The 20,791-nt window shown below is 44.4% G+C and overlaps 1 protein-coding gene across 1 annotated transcript in view; it reads left to right on the top strand.

The window, feature by feature from the left end:
- STK32B (serine/threonine kinase 32B) overlaps positions 1 to 20,791 on the top strand; it is a 348,151-nt gene that overhangs the window by 325,648 nt on the left and 1,712 nt on the right. The window contains exon 11 of the mRNA XM_056555131.1: positions 10,305 to 10,369. Within this exon, the coding sequence (XP_056411106.1) occupies positions 10,305 to 10,369 (65 nt within the window). The remainder of the gene's footprint in view (positions 1 to 10,304; positions 10,370 to 20,791) is intronic.

The raw sequence follows: 20,791 nt of genomic DNA, 5'->3' as shown, positions 1-20,791 counted from the left end.
AACGTACGAGACAGTCCAATCTTTTATTGTAAAAACAATAGATGTAGAGGGGTCTGGCGAGACTGGTCACAGGAACGTAGAACCTGTTGATGAGAGAGGCCAAAAAAATTTTTCCTGCAGATCCGGAATCCAAGAAGAGCATAGTAGAGAAGGAGAAGGTAGAGGCAGATATCCGCACAGGCACAGTAAGGCGTGGAGAAGCAGAGTTGACATCAAGAACTGTGTCACCTTTGTGCGGAGTCAGCGTACGTCTTTCCAGGCGGGGAGGACGGATAGGACAATCCTTCAGGAAGTGTTCGGTACCGGCATAGTACAGGCAAAGATTCTCCATGCGGCGTCGTGTCCTCTCTTGAGGTGTCAAGCAAGACCGGTCAACTTGCATAGCCTCCGCGGCGGGAAGCACAGGAACAGATTGCAGAGGACCAGAGGAGAGAGGAGCCGGAGAGAAAAAACGCTTTGTGCGAACAAAGTCCATATCCAGGCGGAGCTCCAGACGCCATCCGGAAGAACGCATGTCAATGCGAGTGGCTAGATGAATGAGTTCATGTAGGTCAGCAGGAGTCTCTCGTGCGGCCAGAACATCTTTAATGTTGCTGGATAGGCCTTTTTTAAAGGTCGCGCAGAGAACCTCACTATTCCAGGACAACTCGTAAGCAAGAGCACGGAACTGAATGGCGTACTCGCCAACGGAAGAAACACCCTGGGCCAGGTTCAGCAGGGCAATCTCGGCTGAAGAAGCTCGGGCAGGTTCCTCAAAGACACTTCGAATTTCCGAGAAGAAGGAGTGTACAGAGGCAGTGACGGGGTCATTGCGGTCCCAGAGCGGTGCGGCCCATGACAGGGCTTTTCCAGACAGAAGGCAGAACACGAAAGCCACCTTAGACCTTTCAGTAGGAAACTGGTCCGACATCATCTCCAAGTGCTGGGAACATTGCGAAAGAAAGCCACGGCAATACTTAGAGTCCCCATTAAATTTGTCCGGCAAGGACAGGCGGAGGCTAGGAGTGGCCACTCGCTGCGGAGGAGGTGCAGGAGCTGGCGGAGGAGAAGATTGCTGGAGAAGTTGCGACTGAAGTTGGTGCGAAATGGTGGACATTTCCGACAGCTGACGGGTTAGAAGGGCGATCTGTCGGGCTTGCTGGGCGGCCACCGTGGTGAGGTCAGCGACAACTGACAGAGGAACTTCAGCGGGATCCATGGCCGGATCTACTGTCACGATGCCGGCTGGCAGGTAGTGGATCCTCTGTGCCAGAGAGGGATGGCGAGGACCGCGCTAGTGGACCGGTTCTAAGCCACTACAGGTTTTCACCAGAGCCCGCCGCAAAGCGGGATGGTCTTGCTGCGGCGGTAGTGACCAGGTCGTATCCACTAGCAACGGCTCACCTCTCTGGCTGCTGAAGATGCTGAAGATAGGCGCGGTACAAGGGAGTAGGCAGAAGCAAGGTCGGACGTAGCAGAAGGTCGGGGGCAGGCGGCAAGGATCGTAGTCAGGGGCAACGGCAGGAGGTCAGGAACACGGACTAGGAACAGACAAGGGAACGCTTTCACTGGGCACAAGTGCAACAAGATCCGGCAAGGGAGTGCAGGGGAAGTGAGGTGATATAGGGAAGTGCACAGGTGAACACACTGATTGGAACCACTGCGCCAATCAGCGGCGCAGTGGCCCTTTAAATCGCAGAGACCCGGCGCGCGCGCGCCCTAGGGAGCGGGGCCGCGCGCGCCGGGACAGAACAGACGGAGAGCGAGTCAGGTAGGGGAGCCGGGGTGCGCATCGCGAGCGGGCGCTACCCGCATCGCGAATCGCATCCCGGCTGGCAGCGGAATCGCAGCGCCCCGGGTCAGAGGACGTGACCGGAGCGCTGCCGCGGGGAGAGTGAAGCGAGCGCTCCGGGGAGGAGCGGGGACCCGGAGCGCTCGGCGTAACAAATACAAGTTAGTGAGGCCAACATGGAGTCAGTTTGGGTTACGTTGCAGTTTGGTAATCATACAGTAACTCGTGTAGGTGTGATATATAGTCCACCTGGCCAAGTTAAAGAGTTAGATGATCTACTAGTTGAAGAAATAGCTAAAATGACAATGAACTGAGAAGTTATCATTATTGGAGATTTCAATCTTCCGGATATAAACTGGAAAACCAAAATAGCTAGTTCTGCCAGGAGTACAGATATTCTAAATTCCCTACTGGGATTATCTCTACAACAAGTGGTTGAGGAGCCAACCCGGAGGGAGGCCATTTTGGATTTGGTATTCACAAATGGAGATTTGGTATATGATGTTATTGTAGGCGAAAGCTTGGGATCTAGTGATCACCAGTCAGTGTGGTTTAATATAAGATCAGTGAAGGAGTCACACCACACAAAAACAAACGTTTTAGATTTTAGAAAAACAGACTTTTCAAAAATAAGATTAGTCATAAATGAGTCCCTATCAGACTGGAACAGCTTACATTGAGTCCAGTAGAAATGGGACTACTTAAAAGATGCATTATTGAAGGCAACAGAAAACTGCATTAGACTTGTCAATAAAAGCAGGAAAAGGAAGAGACCACTGTGGTACTCAGCACAAGTGGCCAAAATCTAAAAAACTCTAAAAATCTAAAAAACTAAAAGCTAGCATTTAGTAATTATAAAACAACCCAGAGCAATGAAGATAGCGAAATCTACAAGACTAGGCAGAAAGAGGCCAAGCAAGTTACAAGAACTTCTAAAGCACAGGCAGAAGAAAAACTAGCTCAGTCTGTGAAAAAAAAGGATAAGACATTCTTCAGATATATAAATGGAAAAAAAAGGAAATTAAAACAGGGTATAACTAAATTAAAAACAAACAAAGTAAGGTATGTAGAAGAGAATAAAGGTATAGCCGACTGCCTTAATGAATACTTCTGTTCAGTTTTTACAGAAGGAAAAGGACCTCCATTAGGGAGGAAGACTAATTAATTGTTTGATGCATATGTCTTTACAGAGGAAGAGGTTCTACATTTGCTATCTAAAGTGAAGACAAATAAGTCACAGAGGCCTGATGGGATACACCCAAAATTATTAAAAGAGCTTAGTGGTGAGCTAGCAAAACCGTTAACAGATTTATTTAACCAATCACTGGTAACAGGAGTCTTCCCGGAAGATTGGAAATTAGCAAATGTCGTGCCCATTCTCAAGAAAGGTAGTAGGGAGGAATCAAGCAACTATAGGCCAGTAAGTCTGACATCAATAGTGGGGAAATTAATGGAAACCCTACTAAAGGATAGGATTGTGGAACATCTAAAATCCCATGGATTCCAAGATGAAAAACAACAGGGGTTTACTTCAGGGAGATCGTGTCAAACAAATCTTATAGATTTTTTTTGACTGGGTGACTAAAATAATAGATGGCGGAGGGGCAGTAGACATTGCATATCTTGATATTAGTAAGGCTTTTGACTCTGTCCCACATAGAAGAATTATCAATAAACTACAGTCATTGAGCTTGAACTCCTATATTGTTGAGTGGATTAGGCAGTGGCTGAGTGACAGACAACAGAAGGTTGTAGTCAATGGAGAATATTCAGAGCAAGGTCTTGTTACCAGTGGGGTACCTCAGGGATCTGTACTGGGACCAATATTGTTTAATATCTTCATTAGTGATATTGCAAAAGGTCTCGATGGTAAGGTGTGTCTTTTTGTTGATGACACAAAGATATGTAACAGGGTTGATGTTCCTGGAGGGATATGCCAAATGGAAAAGAATTTAGGAAAACTAGAAGAATGATCAGAACTCTGGCAACTGAAATTTAATGGGGATAAGTGCAAGATAATGCACCTGGGGGGTAAAAACCCTTGGGCAGAATATAGAATATTTGACACAGTCCTGACCTCAGTATCTGAGGAGAGGGATTTAGGAGTAATTATTTCAGAAGACTTAAAGGTAGGAAGACAATGTAATAGAGCAGCAGGAAACGCTAGCAGAATGCTTGGATGTATAGGGAGAGGTATAAGCAGTAGAAAGAGAGTAGTGCTCATACCGCTGTACAGAACACTGGTGAGGCCTCACTTGGAGTATTGTGCGCAGTACTGGAGGCCGTATCTCCAGAAGGATATAGATGCTCTAGAGAGAGTTCAAAGAAGAGCTACTAAACTAGTACATGGATTGCAGGATAAAACTTACCAGGAAAGGTTAAAGGACCTTAACATGTATAGCTTGGAAGAAAGAAGAGACAGAGGGGATATGATAGAATTTTTTAAATACATAAAGGGACTCAACACCGTAAAGGAGGAGAGCATATTTAAAAGAAGAAAAACTACCAGAAGAGGACATATTTTTTAATTAGAGGGGCAAAGGTTTCTGAAGTAATATCAGTAAGTATTACTTTACTGAGAGAGTAGTGGATGCATGGAATAGCTTTCCTTCAGAAGTGGTCGCTGCAAATACAGTGAAGGAGTTTAAGCATGCATGGGATAAGCATAAGGTTATCCTTCGTATAAGATAGGGCCAGGGACTGTTGATAGGATTCAGATTATTGGGCAGACTAGATGGGCCAAATGGCTCTTATCTGCCGACACATTATATGTTTCTAAATGTTTCTCTGTAGGTAGCCAATAATTGAGTCAGCCAGGTATGTAGGTAGCCAGAAATTGAGTCAGCCAGGTATGTAGGTAGCCAGTAATTGAGTTAGCCAGGTGTGTAGGTAGCCCATTATGTAGTTAGCCAGGTATGTAGGTAGCCAGTTATGTAATTAGCTATGTATGTACGTAGCCAGCAATTGGATTATCCAGGTATGTAGGTAGCCAGTAATCAAATTATCCAGGTATATAGGTAGCCAGTTAAGTAATTATCCAGGTATGAAGGTAGCCAATAATTGAGTTAGCCAGGTATGTAGTTAGCCAGTAATTAAGTTAGCCAGGAATATAGGCAGCCAGTTATGTACTTAGCCGGGTATGTAGGTAGCCAGTAATTCAGTTAGCAAGGTATGTAGGTAGCCAGTAATTGAGTTAGCCAAGTATCTAGGTAGTCAGTAATTGAGTTAGCCAGGTATTTAGGTAGCCAGTAAATGAGTTAGCCAGGGATATAAGTAGCTAGTTTTGGAGTTAGCCAGGTATGTAGGTAGTCAGTAATTCAGTTAGTCAGGTATGTAGGTAGCCAGTTATGTAGATTGCCAGGTATGAAGGTAGCCAGTAATTGAGTTAGCCAGGTATATAGGCAGCCAGTTATGTAGTTAGCCATGTATGTAGGTAGCCAGTAATTGAGTTAGTCAGGTATATAGGTAGCCAGTAATTGAGTTAGCCAGGCATGTAGGTAGCCAGTCATTTAGTTAGCAAGGTATGTAGGTAGCCAGTAATTGATTTAGCCAAGTATCTAGGTAGTCAGTAATTGAGTTAGCTAGGTATTTAGGTAGCCAGTAGATGAGTTAGCCAGGAATATAAGTAGCCAGTTTTGGAGTTAGCCAGGTATGTAGGTCGACAGTAATTGAGTTAGCCTGGTATGTAGGTAACCAGTGATGTAGTTAGCCAGGTATGTAGTTAGCCAGGTATACAGGTAGCCAGTTATGTAATTAGCTAGGAATGTAGGTAGCCAGTAATTTAGTCAACCAGGTATGTAGGTAGCCAGTAATTGATTTAGCCAGGTATGTAGGTAGCCAGTAATTGAGTAATTCAAGTATGTAGGTGTCAGTAATTGAGTTAGTCAGGTGTGTAGGTAGCCAGTTATGTAGTTATCTAGTTATGTTATTAGCTATGTATGTAGGTAGACAGTAATTTAGTTAGCCTGGTATGTAGGTAGACAGTAATTGAGTTAGCCAGTTATATAGGTAGCCAGTTATGTAGTTAGCTAGGTATGTAGGTAGCCAGTAATTGCATTAGCAAGGTATGTAGGTAGTCGGTTATGTATTTAGCCAGGTATGTAGGTAGCCAGTAATTGAGTTAGCCAATTATATAGGTAGCCAGTTATGTAGTTAGCCAGGTATGTAGGTAGCCAGTAATTGAGTTAGCCAGGTATGTAGGTAGCCAGTAATTGAGTTATCCAGGTATGTAGTTAGCCAGTAATTGAGTTATCCAGGTATTTAGGTAGCCAGTAATTGAGTTTTCCAAATTTGTAGGTAGCCAGTAGTTCAGTTAGCCAGGTGTGTAGGTAGCCATTTATCTAGTTAGCCAGGTATGTAGGTAGCCTGTTATGTTATTAGCTATGTATGTATGTAGACAGTAATTTAGTTAGCCAGGTATGTAGGTAGCCAGCAATTGAGTTTTCCAGGTATGTAGGTAGCCAGTAATTGAGTTATCCAGGTATGTAGGTAGCCCGTTATGTAGTTAGCCAGGTATGTAGTTAGCCAGTAGTTAAGTTAGTCCAGTATGAAGGTAGTCAGTTATGTAGTTAGACAGGTATGTAGGTATCATGCTGTTTTTGTAATTAGCAAGTTTTGCTGTATACTATTGTGGTCTCCTCTTATCCCTGATGAGCCCTCTAAATCCAAGGGTGAAACGCATTGGAAAGAGAGGTTTTGCCACTTACACTGTACATTTATGTCCATTAACATTACCAGACGTAGGTTAACAGGTATGTGGGTAGCCAGTAATTGAGTTAGCCAGGTATGTAGGTAACTAGGGGTCCTAAGCGAGCGAGCCAGTGCGAGACCCGGGTGTTATGGGGGCCACACCCGGGGCTATAGCCCCAAACCCACCCCCCAGCGACGCCCCTGCAGGAGCTTTCCCAAGAACTTATCTATATTACCTAGTACCTGTCACCTGTGCTGGGCCACCACTCAATTCAACTTCTCTGTGTAGTGAGGAGTAATGAGGGACCCCTGCTTTGTGATTGGTAGGTGCCCAGTAGTGGTGGCCCCAGCAATCAGTCAATTATCTCCTCTCCTGGTGATAAAAATAAAGTGATTATTGGGAACCCCTTTAAGATAAAGAAGTAGAGAAGAGCTAACCTCCCAAAAACACATTTTTTTAAGCCTCTGGAGAAAGTCAAAATGTGGCTTTTCACATCATGATGGAATAACACTTTTTTCACTCTGTTTTCACTAATATGGGAGTGCTGCAATTTTTTTTAAGATAGATAAATAGATATGATAGATAGAAAGATAGTCAAATGGCATGCTGGGGCATTGTAGTTATGCAACAGCTGGAGGCACATAACTACAACTCCCAGCATGCCCTTTGGCTGTCCATACATGCTGGCAGTTGTGCTTATGCAACAACTAGTGTTACTTTTTGGGAATATGAGGCGGGGATATGAAGACTTGATATGAGGATGAGATATTAGGAGGGGATATGGAGTCGGGATAAGAGGATGGGATATGAGAACAAGAGCTTCCTCCTATGTTGCTTTTCCACTCCCACGATGATTAGGTAGGAAAAACCGTGCAACACCTGTGGGTCAGTGCAGACACCAGAAAGCGACATCTACCTGACAAGGCAGGTGGAAAATAATGTTCTGCACTGGGACACCACACTTGTGTTCTAGTCCTTATGGGAAACCCCATACAGCGGTCCTATTTTCAGAACATTATGTTTCTGATCAATGTGAAATAGAGCCTATTCCTGGTGGGAATGAACAAATGTAATATTGTCTGGGGCCTAGTAGTCATATCATAATTTGGATAAATTGAATGTTGGGAAATGAGGTAATGTCAGAGGTATTTAAGACTTGTGGGGGTGGTGTATTCACTAATAAATCCTGCGCCAGGGGTTGTACACAATCTGTCCATACAGATAAATGTGATGGGCACCCCAGGCTCATGGCTGTTCATTTACAGGAGAGCTATTTTCTGCATCATTTCTACAGTATTGCCCATAGCCAGGAATTTTCAGTTCTGATTTGTGAGTTGAGGTATATTCCACACACGTAATTCATATTTCATTTTATTTTTTTACATATGTGCTGGTATAGCATTTCATTCATTTGGTGTTTCACTGCCTTATTCCTATTGATTTTGGTGTTTTTTTAATTTCAATTTCTACATTAACTTTTTTGTACATTGTAACATTTGCAATGTACAGTACTTTGAGGCCGCGTTACATTGACCACTGTATTATACGATGAAGCCGACCTAATGATCAGAAATCCCAGTTGTTGGATAGGGGAAGCTCCAGTTAGCTATACATGTATATGTACAGGGCCTTGCATAAGTATTCACTTCTTGGATTGGTTAATTGTAAGAAAAAGTACCGTATTTTTCGCCGTATAAGACTTTTTCTTCCCCAAAACTGGGGATGGGGAAAGTTGGTGCGTCTTATACGGCAAATACACACCTATCGGGTCGGTCCCTGCGGCCATCAATGGACAGGACCCGCGGCTAATACAGGACACCACCGATCGCGATGATGCCCAGTATTAACCCTTCAGACGTGGCGATCAAAGCTGACCGCTGCGTCTGAAGCGAAAGTGACAGTAACCCGGCTGCTCAGTCGAGCTGATCGGGACCACTGCGGTGAAATCGCGGCATCCCGAACAGCTTGCAGGACACCGGGAGGGACCTTACCTGCCTCCTCGGTGTCTGCTCCGTGCCGGGATCCCCTGCATGGCGGCGCTCTCCTTCGACATCATCACGTCATCGCGCACGCCGTCCCGTCATCCAATAGGAGCGGCGTGCGTAGCGACGTGATGACGGCGACGTGATGACGGCGACGGAGAGCGTGGATCCCGGGGAAGAAGACGTTCGGAGCGTCGGGGACACCCTGGGGGACGCGGCGACAGCGATGGAGCGACATCCAGGTCAGCGATGACGGGTCCGGAGCGGCGGGGACACGTGAATATTACCTCCTATCCAGTGGTCTTCAACCTGCAGACCTCCAGATGTTGCAAAACTACAACTCCCAGCATGCCCGGACAGCCAACGGCTGTCCGGGCATGCTGGGAGTTGTAGTTTTGCAACATCTGGAGGTCCGCAGGTTGAAGATCACTGTTGGGTGCAGAATCTTTTTTTTCTAGATTTTGCACCTTTAAAATTGGGTGCGTCTTATATGCCGGTGCGTCCTATAGGGCGGAAAATACGGGTAAGTTAAAGGGGTACTCCGGTGAAAACCTTTTGTCTTTTAAATCAACTGGTGGCAGAAAGTTAAACATATTTGTAAATTACTTCTATTAAAAAATCTTAATCCTTCCAGTACTTATTAGCTGCTGAATGCTACAGAGGAAATTCCTCACTGATGACATCACGAGCACAGTGCTCTCTGCTGACATCTCTGTCCATTTTAGCAACCATGCATAGCAGGTGCATAGCAGATGTATGCTAAGGGCAGCATGGTGGCTCAGTGGTTAGCACTGCTGCCTTGCAGTGCTGGGGACTTGGGTTCAAATCCCACTAAGGACAACAATAAATAAAGCGTTATTATTATTATAATAATGGCAGCAGAGAGAACTGTGCTCGTGATGTCATCAGAGAGCATTCCAAAAAGAAAATAATTTTCTCTGTAGTATTCAGCAGCTAATAAGTACAGGAAGGATGAAGATTTTTTAATAGAAGTAATTTACAAATATGTTTAACTTTCTGCCACCAGTTGATTTAAAAGAAAAAAGGTTTTCGCCGGAGTACCCCTTTAAAAAAGCAGAAATCCAGGAATTATCTTGATTTACTTCAATTAATAGTCAAATGTGGTCTGGTCAATACCCAAGTCAATATTCAACCCCCCATCCCCCCACCCCTGGGGGCTTTTACCCATTTTGCTCCAGTTTTAATCTCAAATTCAAATAGATTTTTACCATTTCATCAATACAACAAGCATAGCACTTTAAAAGTGCAAAATACATTTAAAGCATACCTGTCATATAGGAAAAAATAATGCTTTTATGCAGATTCTCAACTTTTTTTTTTGTGTCCAGCTTCTGTATATTGCTCACAAAATCTGTTCTACTGCTCACTCATTCTGACATCCTCTGCTCAGAATGGGGCATGTCCAAGGCAAGCACTTATCCCACCCTCACTTCCTCCCTAAGTCTGCTGTGCCGTGCTTGGTCTCTTCATCCAATCACTGCAGGCTGCTCTGTAACCCCCTCCTCTCTGTTTTCATGTTGCAGTCTGATAGGACAGAAGTGAGCACAGAGGAGCGCTAGTTCCGCTCTCACTTACTGGACTTTGTCCCAACCTGTGCTTCAGCTGGGACAGAGATGCTGCTACAGCCAGACAGGATTATGTCCTAGATTTTTTATAAGCCATGATTTCTTCAAAAAGAGAATTTTCTGCCAAACTAATTAATGTACATTTTGTATATTGAGAAATACTTATTTTTGTGTTATACAGTATGCTTAGAAACCATTATGTAGGACTGTTGTCCAGACAATGACCAAGATGCATGTTGGTGTTAAAGACAATTTGTCATTCTCTTTTTTTCCAGAACGGACATCTGCAGCAATGTTTGGACACCGTGAGAAAAGAATTTATCATATTCAACAGGGAGAAGTGAGTACATTTATCAAACGCACCTACATGTTGTACAAGGCAAATTGCTCTTGAGACATTGGAGGTTATTCCTTAGACGTTTCTGTAAATGATTAATGATTGTGACAACAGGTGCCAAGGGCCTTTACTGGCAGAATGTGTGCGGCGTCCTGGTGTGAAGCTGGGTATTGATCAGCGGGCTCTCTGCTCTGAAATCCTGTAATATTCCACTTTTTTGGCTCTTGAAATCCCAATTAGTGACAAGATGCAATGCAAATGTTCAGAAGTTGGTGTGCTCCGAATAACGCTCATACTACACAGGATATACAGTACATTTTTACTGAGCCATTATAACATATACTGAGAAGGAAAAGCAGATTCAGGATAGGGTCACACAACACAGATCAACAAAGTATTTTACACTGCAGATCTGTCGGTGACCCGACCCTTAGTGTGCCTCCAGCTGTTTCTCCCCTGCTCACAGCGGCAATTCGCCGCTCCGAGCAGTCACACAGAGTCACCGTGTTTGCTCACAATCTACTTTCAGACTTTGCGATGAGGCCGTGATGTGTGAGAACACTGCGCATGTGCGCTGCAACACACAGAGCCATTCGCCCTGTGTGACTGCTCGGAGCGGCGGATTGCTGCTGCGAGCAGGGGGGAAACAGCTGGAGGCACACTAAGGGTCGGGTCACTAGCAGATCCGCAGCATAATATTCACTGTGGATCTGTGTCGTGTGATCCTAGCCTAAGAGTGTATTTATGTTTTATTTTTGTTATTTCTTTTTTAAATGAGTCCCAAATGCTTTAAAATAATAAAACAGCAGTTACTTACCTTTCTCATCCTGCGCTGATCCCACATTCAGGCTTCTGTCTGCACCCATCTTGGGGCAGTAGTCACGTGACTGACCCAGCCAAACAGTGGCCTTAGCGGTCACAGCCCATACTCATTAACTCCTTAAGGACGCAGGTTTTTTTTTGGTTTCTGCACTTTCGTTTTTTCCTCCTTTTTAAAAATCATAACCCTTTCACTTTTCCACCTAAAATTCCATATTGTGGCTTATTTTTGCGCCACCAATTCTACTTTGCAGTGACATTAGTCATTTTACAAAAAAATCCACAGTGTTTCTACGCAGTGAATTTTTTTGTAAAAATTTATACGTTTAAAATTGTCATCTTCTGACCCCTAAAATGTTTTTTATTTTTCTGCATACGGGCATGTGTGAGGGCTAATTGTTTGCAGCGTGATCTGAAGTTTTTATTGGTACCTTTTTTGTTTTGATTGGACTTTTTTGATGTCTTTTTATAAGAAAAATTTTTTTTTGCTAAAAAGAGTTACCAAAAATACGCTATTTTAGACTTTGGAATTTTTTTGCGTGTACGCCATTGACCGTGCAGTTTAATTAACAATATATTTTTAGAGTTTGGACATTTCCGCACGTTTATTTTTTCCACATGTTTATTTTTATTTACACAGTTTTTTTTTTATGTCAAAAGGGGGATGATTCTTACTTTTATTAGGGAAGGGGTTAATTCAACATTAATAACTTTTTTCCCCCACTTTTTTGCTATATTATAGCCCCCTCTAGGGGCTATAATATGCATTACATAGATTCCCTACACCTCATCAGCATAGAATTACATGTGGATGATCAGTCTTATTGGGGCTTTACTTCTCCTGCCTGGATCACAGGCATGGAGAAGTCAATCGCCGATCAGATGCCGAGGAAGCACACAGGGACCTTCCTTCGGCATCCTAGCTGATCAGGACAATGTGGTTTCACCGTGGTGTTCCTGATCAGCCCGCCTGAGCTGCAGGGATGCAACTTTTTTCAACTTTAGAAGCGGCAATCAAACTTTGATGGCTGCGTCTAAAGGGTTAATAGCGCGTGGCACAACGTTCAGTGCAGCATGCTACTAGCCCAGGGTCCTGGTTTTCATTAGCCGCCGGGACCGACCTGCTATGACGCTATGTCCTTAAGAGGTTAAACAGTTAACCACCATAAGGTGATTTTCTTACCTGCCAGATGGTAAGGGGCATGCTTAGGCAGGATCAGTGCTTCTTCTGGGGCAAAAAGGTTGTATTGTAAGTCCACTATAATGCTGCTGTTTTCTTTTTGTGAAATGGCTATATTCTGTTGGAGTTCCTTACCTACAACTACAAGTCCCAATATCCCTTGTTTGTAAGTGTGAGGTCACTTTTCTTCCTCCCACACATAAGCCACCCACCCGTTGCAGCACATCTGAGCTGCCCTGCATACTGTGTTTGTAAACTGCAATTCCCTGCAGCCCTTTGGAGAATGATCTCACTCCCACCCAGTGGTCGCTCCACCCATTCAAACATAGGCTCTCTTTCAACGCTTGACTAGTGATGTAATGTTTCGGGCAGCACTGCAACCTGAGAAAAGCTGGGACAGCACTAATTTTGTATGCTGCTAAAAATGAACATCGGGGCAAAAATCACATAAGAATTGCATGTACACAGGTACAGACACTATATCATGAACTACACTAACTTTACAGCCTCTGTAGCATAGTCAAATAAAAATAAAAATGATATATATAACAAAAAAATATTGTATCTAATAGTGATTTTTTTTTAGTATGATTTGTATGCACTAGAGATGTGAGACGATGCAGAGAGAGCGATCTTTCTTCGGGAGTCATCTGTAATATCATGTGAGCTTATTGGTGTTTGCATGATAGGATATGTACATATATTTTCTGCAGGACATAATTACACAGCTGACTATGCACTGGAAATGAAGAATTAATTTGGAGATTTCTTGGCTTCATTTGTTGAACATCATTTGTTCTAGCTCCATGCAAACAAGCTTTCGGCTTTTGCAGTCAGCAGGGCATGGCATGTTTCCAGATACAGCTTTCTCACTGAAGAAGATGCATTGTTAGTGTCTGATGCTGTAATTGCAGCAAAAATAAAGATACATTGATATCCTGCATGACAGAGGTCTGATTTATCGCAAGTGTGACTGGCATCTACCATTAATCCCTCAAGGGGTTAATGTCACAAAGCAATGAATTGGCTCAGAGTTCAACCTTACTAATCTAATAATATTTAGGAAATACAATGCCCTGCAAAAATATTCACTCCCTTGGACTTTTTACACATTTGGCTTCTGTTACAAACTGGAATTCAAATAGACTTTTACCATTTGATAAATACAACATGCATAGTACTTTAAAAGTGCAAAATACATTTTATGGTGATCTAAACAATAATGAGAACAAGATACAGTGACCCCCCCGACCTACGATGGCCCCGACATATGATAATTTCAACATGCGATGACCTCTCAGAGGCAGCATCAACATACGATGCTTTTGTATGTCGGGGCCATCGCATAAATGGCTATCCGGCAGCGCAGACTGCTTCAGCTGCCACCGGATAGCCGTTTACGGTGCCCTGTGTGGTCCGCTGACGATCACTTAACAGTCCTCGGGGCTACGGCACGTCCTCTTCGGGATTCCCTGCATCGTCGGCGCTCTCCATCGTCGTCATCACATCGCTGCGCACGCCGTCCCATTATCCAATAGGATTGGCGTGCGTAGCGACGTGATGGCTGCGACGGAGAGCGGCGACGATGCATGGGATCCCGAAGAGGACGCGCCGGAGCCCCGAGGACAGGTAAGCGACGGAGAGTGAGGATGTCGGGGAAGCAGAGGCCTTGCCGGAGCGTCGGGGACACCCCGGGGACGCGTCACTCCGGTGACGGTCCGGAGCGGCGGGGACAGGTGAGTACAACTTCCTATGCCAATGGTCTTCAACCTGCGGACCTCCAGATGTTGTAAAACTACATGCCCGGACAGCCGTTGAGAGTTCCGCAGGTTGTAGACCACTGTCCTATACTTTACATTACACAGATCCCTCAAGATACGATGGTTTCAACAAACGATTTGAACCATTTGTTGGATGCATAAGTATTCACTCCCAAGCCAATACTTAGTATAACCCCTTATGCTGCAATTTCAGCAGGAATTCTTTTGGGGTATGTCTCTACCAGCTACAGTTGATTGACACCCAGGGCTCGCCTGCCTGCAATGGCCATGTGTAGTGCTGCTGCACATGTGTCGGCTATCAATCAACTATGCAACGTAAGCATAGAGAGGAGGTGTAACCGCAGAGCAGAGCCGAACCTGGGCTCCACCTCTCTAACTGTTGGCCTGACTCCCGGAGTTTTTGTATGTATGTAGGGGCACATTGGCGGCTGGCAATAGGGCCCCCTGATTCTTGAGCCCTACTTATCATACCTCCTGTTTCAGTCCTTCCCCCCAGTTATTTTGTAAAAAGTTAGTTTTATGACCCTCCCCCTAGGCGGTGCTTGCTCCCCTCCTCCTATCCCACAGTTCTGTTGTTTTCCCACCTCACTGGGTCCTCCCTCACCCCTATATCCCCTGGGAGCGGTGGCCATGGCACTATTCCCCCCGGATGGGCCCCAGAGGTAGTTTTGCCCTCCCTTGCCCTTTTTTTTGTTATGCTCTTTTGTTTTGTATGATGTTGTATTTGATGTTATTTGATCTGTTCAAGTCACAGCGGCAGTTTAGAGCAAAGTTGCACAGTTGACAGGTTCGTGGCGCTCTTGCTTGCCGGAGTCGGCAGTGGTTACCACACAAATTTTGTCATGGGTTTTAAGTGCCTTTAATATTATGTGTTATTTATATATAAAGTTGTGGCCTACCCCCACTCATGTACAGTTAGAATTGTGTCTGTCTTTATTTGGGGAAGGGATCTTTAGTCTTAATGGGGTACTCCACTGGCCAGCGTTCAGAAGTAAATGTTTCGAACGCTGTTTTCGTGATGCCGTGGTCGACCACGCCCCTCGTGACATCACGGCCACACCCCCTCAATGCAAGTCTATGGGAGGGAGCGTCACGCCACCTCTCATAGACTTGCATTGAGGGGGCGTGGCCGTGATGTCACGAGGGGCATGGCCGACCCCCACAGCGCAAAAACAGTGTTTGGAACATTTACTGACAAATGCTGGCCAATGGAGTACCCCTTTAACCCCTTAAGGACGCAGGACGTAAATGTACGTCCTGGTGCGGTGGTACTTAACGCTCCAGGATGTACATTTACGTCCTGTACATAACCGCGGGCATCGGAGCAATGCCCGTGTCATGCGCGGCTGATCCCGGCTGCTGATCGTAGCCAGGGACCCGCCGGCAATGGCCGACACCCGCGATCTCGCGGGCGTCCGCCATTAACCCCTCAGATGCCGGGATCAATACCGATCCCGGCATCTGCGGCAGTACGCGATTTCAATGAATGATCTGATCGCCCGCAGCGCTGCTGCGGGGATCCGATCATTCAGAACACTGCACGGAGGTCCCCTCACCTGCCTCTGTCCGGCTCCCGGCGTCTTCTGCTCTTGTATGAGATCGAGCAGACCAGAGCAGAAGATAACCGATAACACTGATCTGTTCTATGTCCTATACATAAAACAGATGAGTATTAGCAATTATGGTATTGCTATGAATAGTCCCCTATGGGGACTATTCAAGTGTAAAAAAAAATGTAAAATTCTAAGTAAAAAAAAGTGAAAAATCCCCTCCCCAATAAAAAAGTAAAACGTCAGTTTTTTCCTATTTTACCCCCAAAAAGCGTAAAAAAATAAATTTAATAGACATATTTGGTATCGCCGTGTGTGTAAATGTCCGAAATATTAAAATAAAATGTTAATGATCCTGTACGGTGAACGGCGTGAACGTAAAATACAAATAAATGTCCAAAATTGCTACTTTTTTTATTACATTTTATTTAAAAAAAATTATTAAAAATGTATTAAAAGTTTTTTATATGCAAATGTGGTATCAAAAAAAAGTTCAGATCATGGTGCAAAAAATGAGCCCTCAAACCGCCGCTTATTCGCTTATTATAAAAATGAAAAAGTTATAGGTCATCAAAATAAAGGGATTATAAACATACTAATTTGGTTAAAATGTTTGTGATTTTTTTTAAGCACAACAATAATATAAAAGTATGTAATAATGGGTATCATTTTAATCGTATTGACCCTCAGAATAAAGAACACATGTCATTTTTACCGTAAATTGTACAGCGTGAAAACGAAACCTTCCAAAATTAGCAAAATTGCGTTTTTCTTTTTAATTTCCCCACAAAAATACATTTTATGATATAATGAGTGATGTCATTACAAAGGACAACTGGTCACGCAATAAACAAGCCCTCATACTAGTCTGGTGATGAAAATATAAAAGAGTTATGATTTTTAGAAGGCGAGGAGGAAAAAACGAAAACGTAAACATTTAATTGTCTGAGTCCTTAAGGCCAAAATGGGTCCTTAAGGTGTTAAGGGGTTAAGGTGTCTGAGTCCTTAAGGTGTTAAGGGGTTGGCATATTCAGGTTTCCTTAGTCTAAAGCAGCCTAATCTGTTAATACGGGTAGGCCTAGAATATGCTTGTGAAGCCCTAGTACACTGTGTGAAGCTTGACAAGCATATTTTGGGTAACAGTTGCGCTTTAATAATAAGACTGCATTGGTAAGTGGCTACCATTGAATTATTATTTAGTGTGTGTGCATCAAAAGAACTTTCTCAGTTAAGATAATACTGCAGCATAACAACGGTGGAATCCATTACTGCAGCTCCACAGATATCAGGGCTTGTCAATAAAAAGTGGGGAAATTCGGAGTTGTCATCAATAGCAATTGCTGGGTTTGTATTTTTTAGGTTGCTATACAGTGCATACATTCTGTGAGTTGGCGTTAAAGGAGTACTCCGGTGAGGAAAAAAAATTAAAATCATCTGGTACCAGAAAGTTTAACAAATTTGTAAATTACTTCTATTTAAAAAATATTAACCCTTCAAGTACTTATCAGCTGCTGTATGCTCCACAGAAAGTTGTGCAATTCTTTTCAGTGTGACCACAGTGCTCTCTGCTGACACCTCTGTCCATGTCAGGAAATGTGTAGAGTAAGAGCAGGGCCGGTTTAAGGCTTAGCGTGGCACTAGGCAAAATCCAAAGAGGGGCCCCAAAAGTTGTAGTAGTGCACTAACCAGCTTTGCACATTTTTGGTCACTTCAAATACCATAAAAAAAATATCTAAAAAGCAATTGGAAAGTCCCATCAAAACAAAAATGGTACCGATAAAAACTACAAATCAAAGCACAAAAAATGACCCTCATACATCCCCATATACAGAAAAATAAAAGTTATAGGGATCAGAATAGTACAATTTTATATTTTTGTGTAGTTTCCCCACATTAGGTTGGCAGTATAATTCCCCCCACATTAGGTTGGCTGTATAGCTCCCCCACATTAGGTTGCCAGTGTAGTTCCCCCCACATTCTGTTGTAGTTCCCCCACATAAGGTTGGCAGTATAGTTCCCCTACATTAAGTAGACAGTATAGTTCCCCCACATTAGGTAGGCAGTATAGTTCCCTCCCATTAGGTAGGCAGTATAGTTCCCCCACATTAGGTAGGTAGTATAGTTCCCCCACATTAGGTAGGCAGTATAGTTCCCCCACATTAGGTTGGCAGTATAGTTCCCCCACATTAGGTAGACAGTATAGTTCCCCCACAATGGGTAGGCAGTATAGTTCCCCCACATTGGGTAGGCAGTATAGTCCCCCCACATTAGGTAGGCAGTATAGTTCCCCTACATTAGGTAGACAGTATAGTTCCCCCACATTAGGTAGGCAGTATAGTTCCCTCACATTAGGTAGGCAGTATAGTTCCCCCACATTAGGTAGGCAGTATAGTTCCCCCACATTAGGTAGGCAGTGTAGTTCCCCCACATTAGGTAGGCAGTATAGTTCCCCCACATTAGGTTGGCAGTATAGTTCCCCCACATTAGGTAGACAGTATAGTTCCCCCACAATGGGTAGGCAGTATAGTTCCCCCACATTAGGTAGGCAGTACAGTTCCCCCCACATTAGGTAGGCAGTATAGTTCCCCCATATTAGGTGGGCAGTATAATTCCCCCACATTAGGTTGGCAGTATAGTTCCCCCACATTAGGTTGGCTGTATAGTCACCCCACATTAGGTTGCCAGTATAGCTTCCCAAGATTAGGTTGGCAGTATAGTTCCCCCACATTAGGTTGTAGTTCTCCCACATTAGGTTGTCAGTATAGTTCCCCCCACATTTGGTTGTAGTAACCCCACATTAGGTTGGCACTATTGTTCCCCCCACATTAGGTTGTAGTTTCCTCACATTAGGTAGGCAGTATAGTTCCCCCATATTAGGTTGGCTGTAGAGTCCCCCCACATTAGGTTGGCAGTATAGTCCCCCCACATTAGGTCGTAGTTCCCTAACATTAGGTTGGCAGTATAGTTCCCCCCACATTAGGTTGTAGTTCCCCCACATTAGGTTGGCAGTATAGTTCCCCCACATTAGGTGCAGTATAGTTCCCCCACATTTGGTGCAGTACAGTTCCCCCACATTAGGTGCAGTAGAGCTCCCCACATTAGGTGCAGTACAGTTCCCCCACATTAGGTGCAGTATAGCTCCCCACATTAGGTGCAGTACAGTTCCCCAACATTAGGTGTAGTATTGCAGTATAGTTCTCCACATTAGGTGCAGTATAGTTCTCCACATTAGGTGCAGTATAGTTCTCCACATTAGGTGCAGTATAGTTCTCCACATTAGGCGCAGTATAGTTCCCCCACATTAGACGCAGTATAGTTCCCCCACATTTGGCGCAGTATAGTTCCCCCACATTAGACGCAGTATAGTTCCCCCACATTAGGTGCAGAACAGTTCCCCCACATTAGGTGCAGTATAGTTTCCCCACATTAGGTGCAGAACAGTTCCCCCACATTAGGTGCAGTATAGTTCCCCCACATTAGGTGCAGTATAGTTCCCCCCCATTAGGTGCAGTATAGTTCACCCACATTAGGTGCAGTACAGTTCCCCCAAATTAGGTGCAGTATAATTCCCCCACATTAGGTGCAGTATAGTTCCCCACAGTAGGTGCAGTATAGTTCCCCCACAGACATACAGCCTTCAGCCATATACAGTGTATGACTGGAGGCTGTATGTCTGTGTACTGCCCCATTTCAGTGAACGGAACACCACTCCTCCGGTCTGAGGTCACGATCTACTGCTATTGCCTATAGACCATAGCAGTAGGTCCCGGGACTGGAGGAGCGGTGGTTGGAACACCGAAGATGACGTGCCGCCAGCTGGTGGTGGTGACATACCATGCCGGCCGACACGCGTCCTCCTCGTCGATGCACCGCTCCTCCGTTGCTATGGGCACACACACACGGGACACAGGGAAGTCCAGAATGTGACAGGCGCCCCCTGCGGGCTGCTCAGTGGCGGCCACGGACCCCCCCTGGGCTTGATTATGGTGTGCCCAGGCAAACCCGGCAAACCCTGTGCACACGCTTATGCTGAGCAACCGGCAGGGGGCCCCCTGGGGGATGGGGGCCCTAGGCAATTGCCTGGTTTGCCCCACCCTAACTCCAGCCTTGAGTAGGAAGAAATACCCAAAGTGAACCTCTTCTGCTCTGGACAGTTCCTGACATGGACAGAGGTGGCAGCAGAGAGCACTGTGGTCAGACAGAAAAGAACTGCACAACTTCCTCTGGAGTATAGAGCAGCTGATTAGTACTGGAAGGATTAAGACAGAAGTCGTTTAAAAATCTGTTTAACTTTCAGGCACCAGTTATTTTAAAAAACAATATTTTCCACCGGAGTACCCATGTAAAGATTTCTGCTTGAAATTTCATAGATGTCTAGATACTGATATAAAAAAGAAAGATACTGTATATACTGTCGTAACAATTGCATGTGATCATGTGTTTTTTTTAGTTTTTTTTTTTTAACTAGAGATGAAAGTCATTCAGGTCTTATTATTTCTGTAATAGGAATTCTATGAAGTAACTTGATATAATTCAGCAGCCAGGTTTTTTTTTAGTGTTTGGTTATAGTTATACAAAGACCTCTGTTCTTTGTTGTTCATTTTACCATTTACAGATTTTTGAGTCCTTATCTGAGACGCTGTTTTATGTAATTTTTATAAAATTTGTGGACTATAATGGGAGTTTTGTAAAACAGTCAGCACAAAACAGTCAGCCAGCTACCATGTTTGCAAGAAAAATCTATGTGATGCTGAATCAGGGGCAGACTGACAGGTCGGGCATTCGGGCACTGCCCAAGGGCCCAGACCTGCTTGGGGGCCCACAGCTGCTTAATTCTAAATCAATCCCCTGCATCATGTGGAGTCACTGTATACAGCAGTGTTTCCCGACCAGGGTGCCTCCAGCTATTGCAAAACGACAACTCCCAGCATGCCCACACAGCAAAAGGCTGTCCAGTTATGCTGTGAGTTGTAGTTTTGCAACAGCTTGAGTGCACCCTGGTTGGAAAACACTGGTATATACACTACAGACTAAAACCATGTACAGGGTAAGTAATATAATTGTACACAGTGACCCCAACAACAGAACAGTGAGT

The sequence above is a fragment of the Hyla sarda genome, chromosome 1, assembly GCF_029499605.1.
Source record: "Hyla sarda isolate aHylSar1 chromosome 1, aHylSar1.hap1, whole genome shotgun sequence".
Taxonomy (NCBI): Eukaryota; Metazoa; Chordata; class Amphibia; order Anura; family Hylidae; genus Hyla; species Hyla sarda.
The sequence above is the reverse complement of the archived record's forward strand: the minus strand, read 5'-3'. Positions and strand labels throughout refer to the sequence as shown.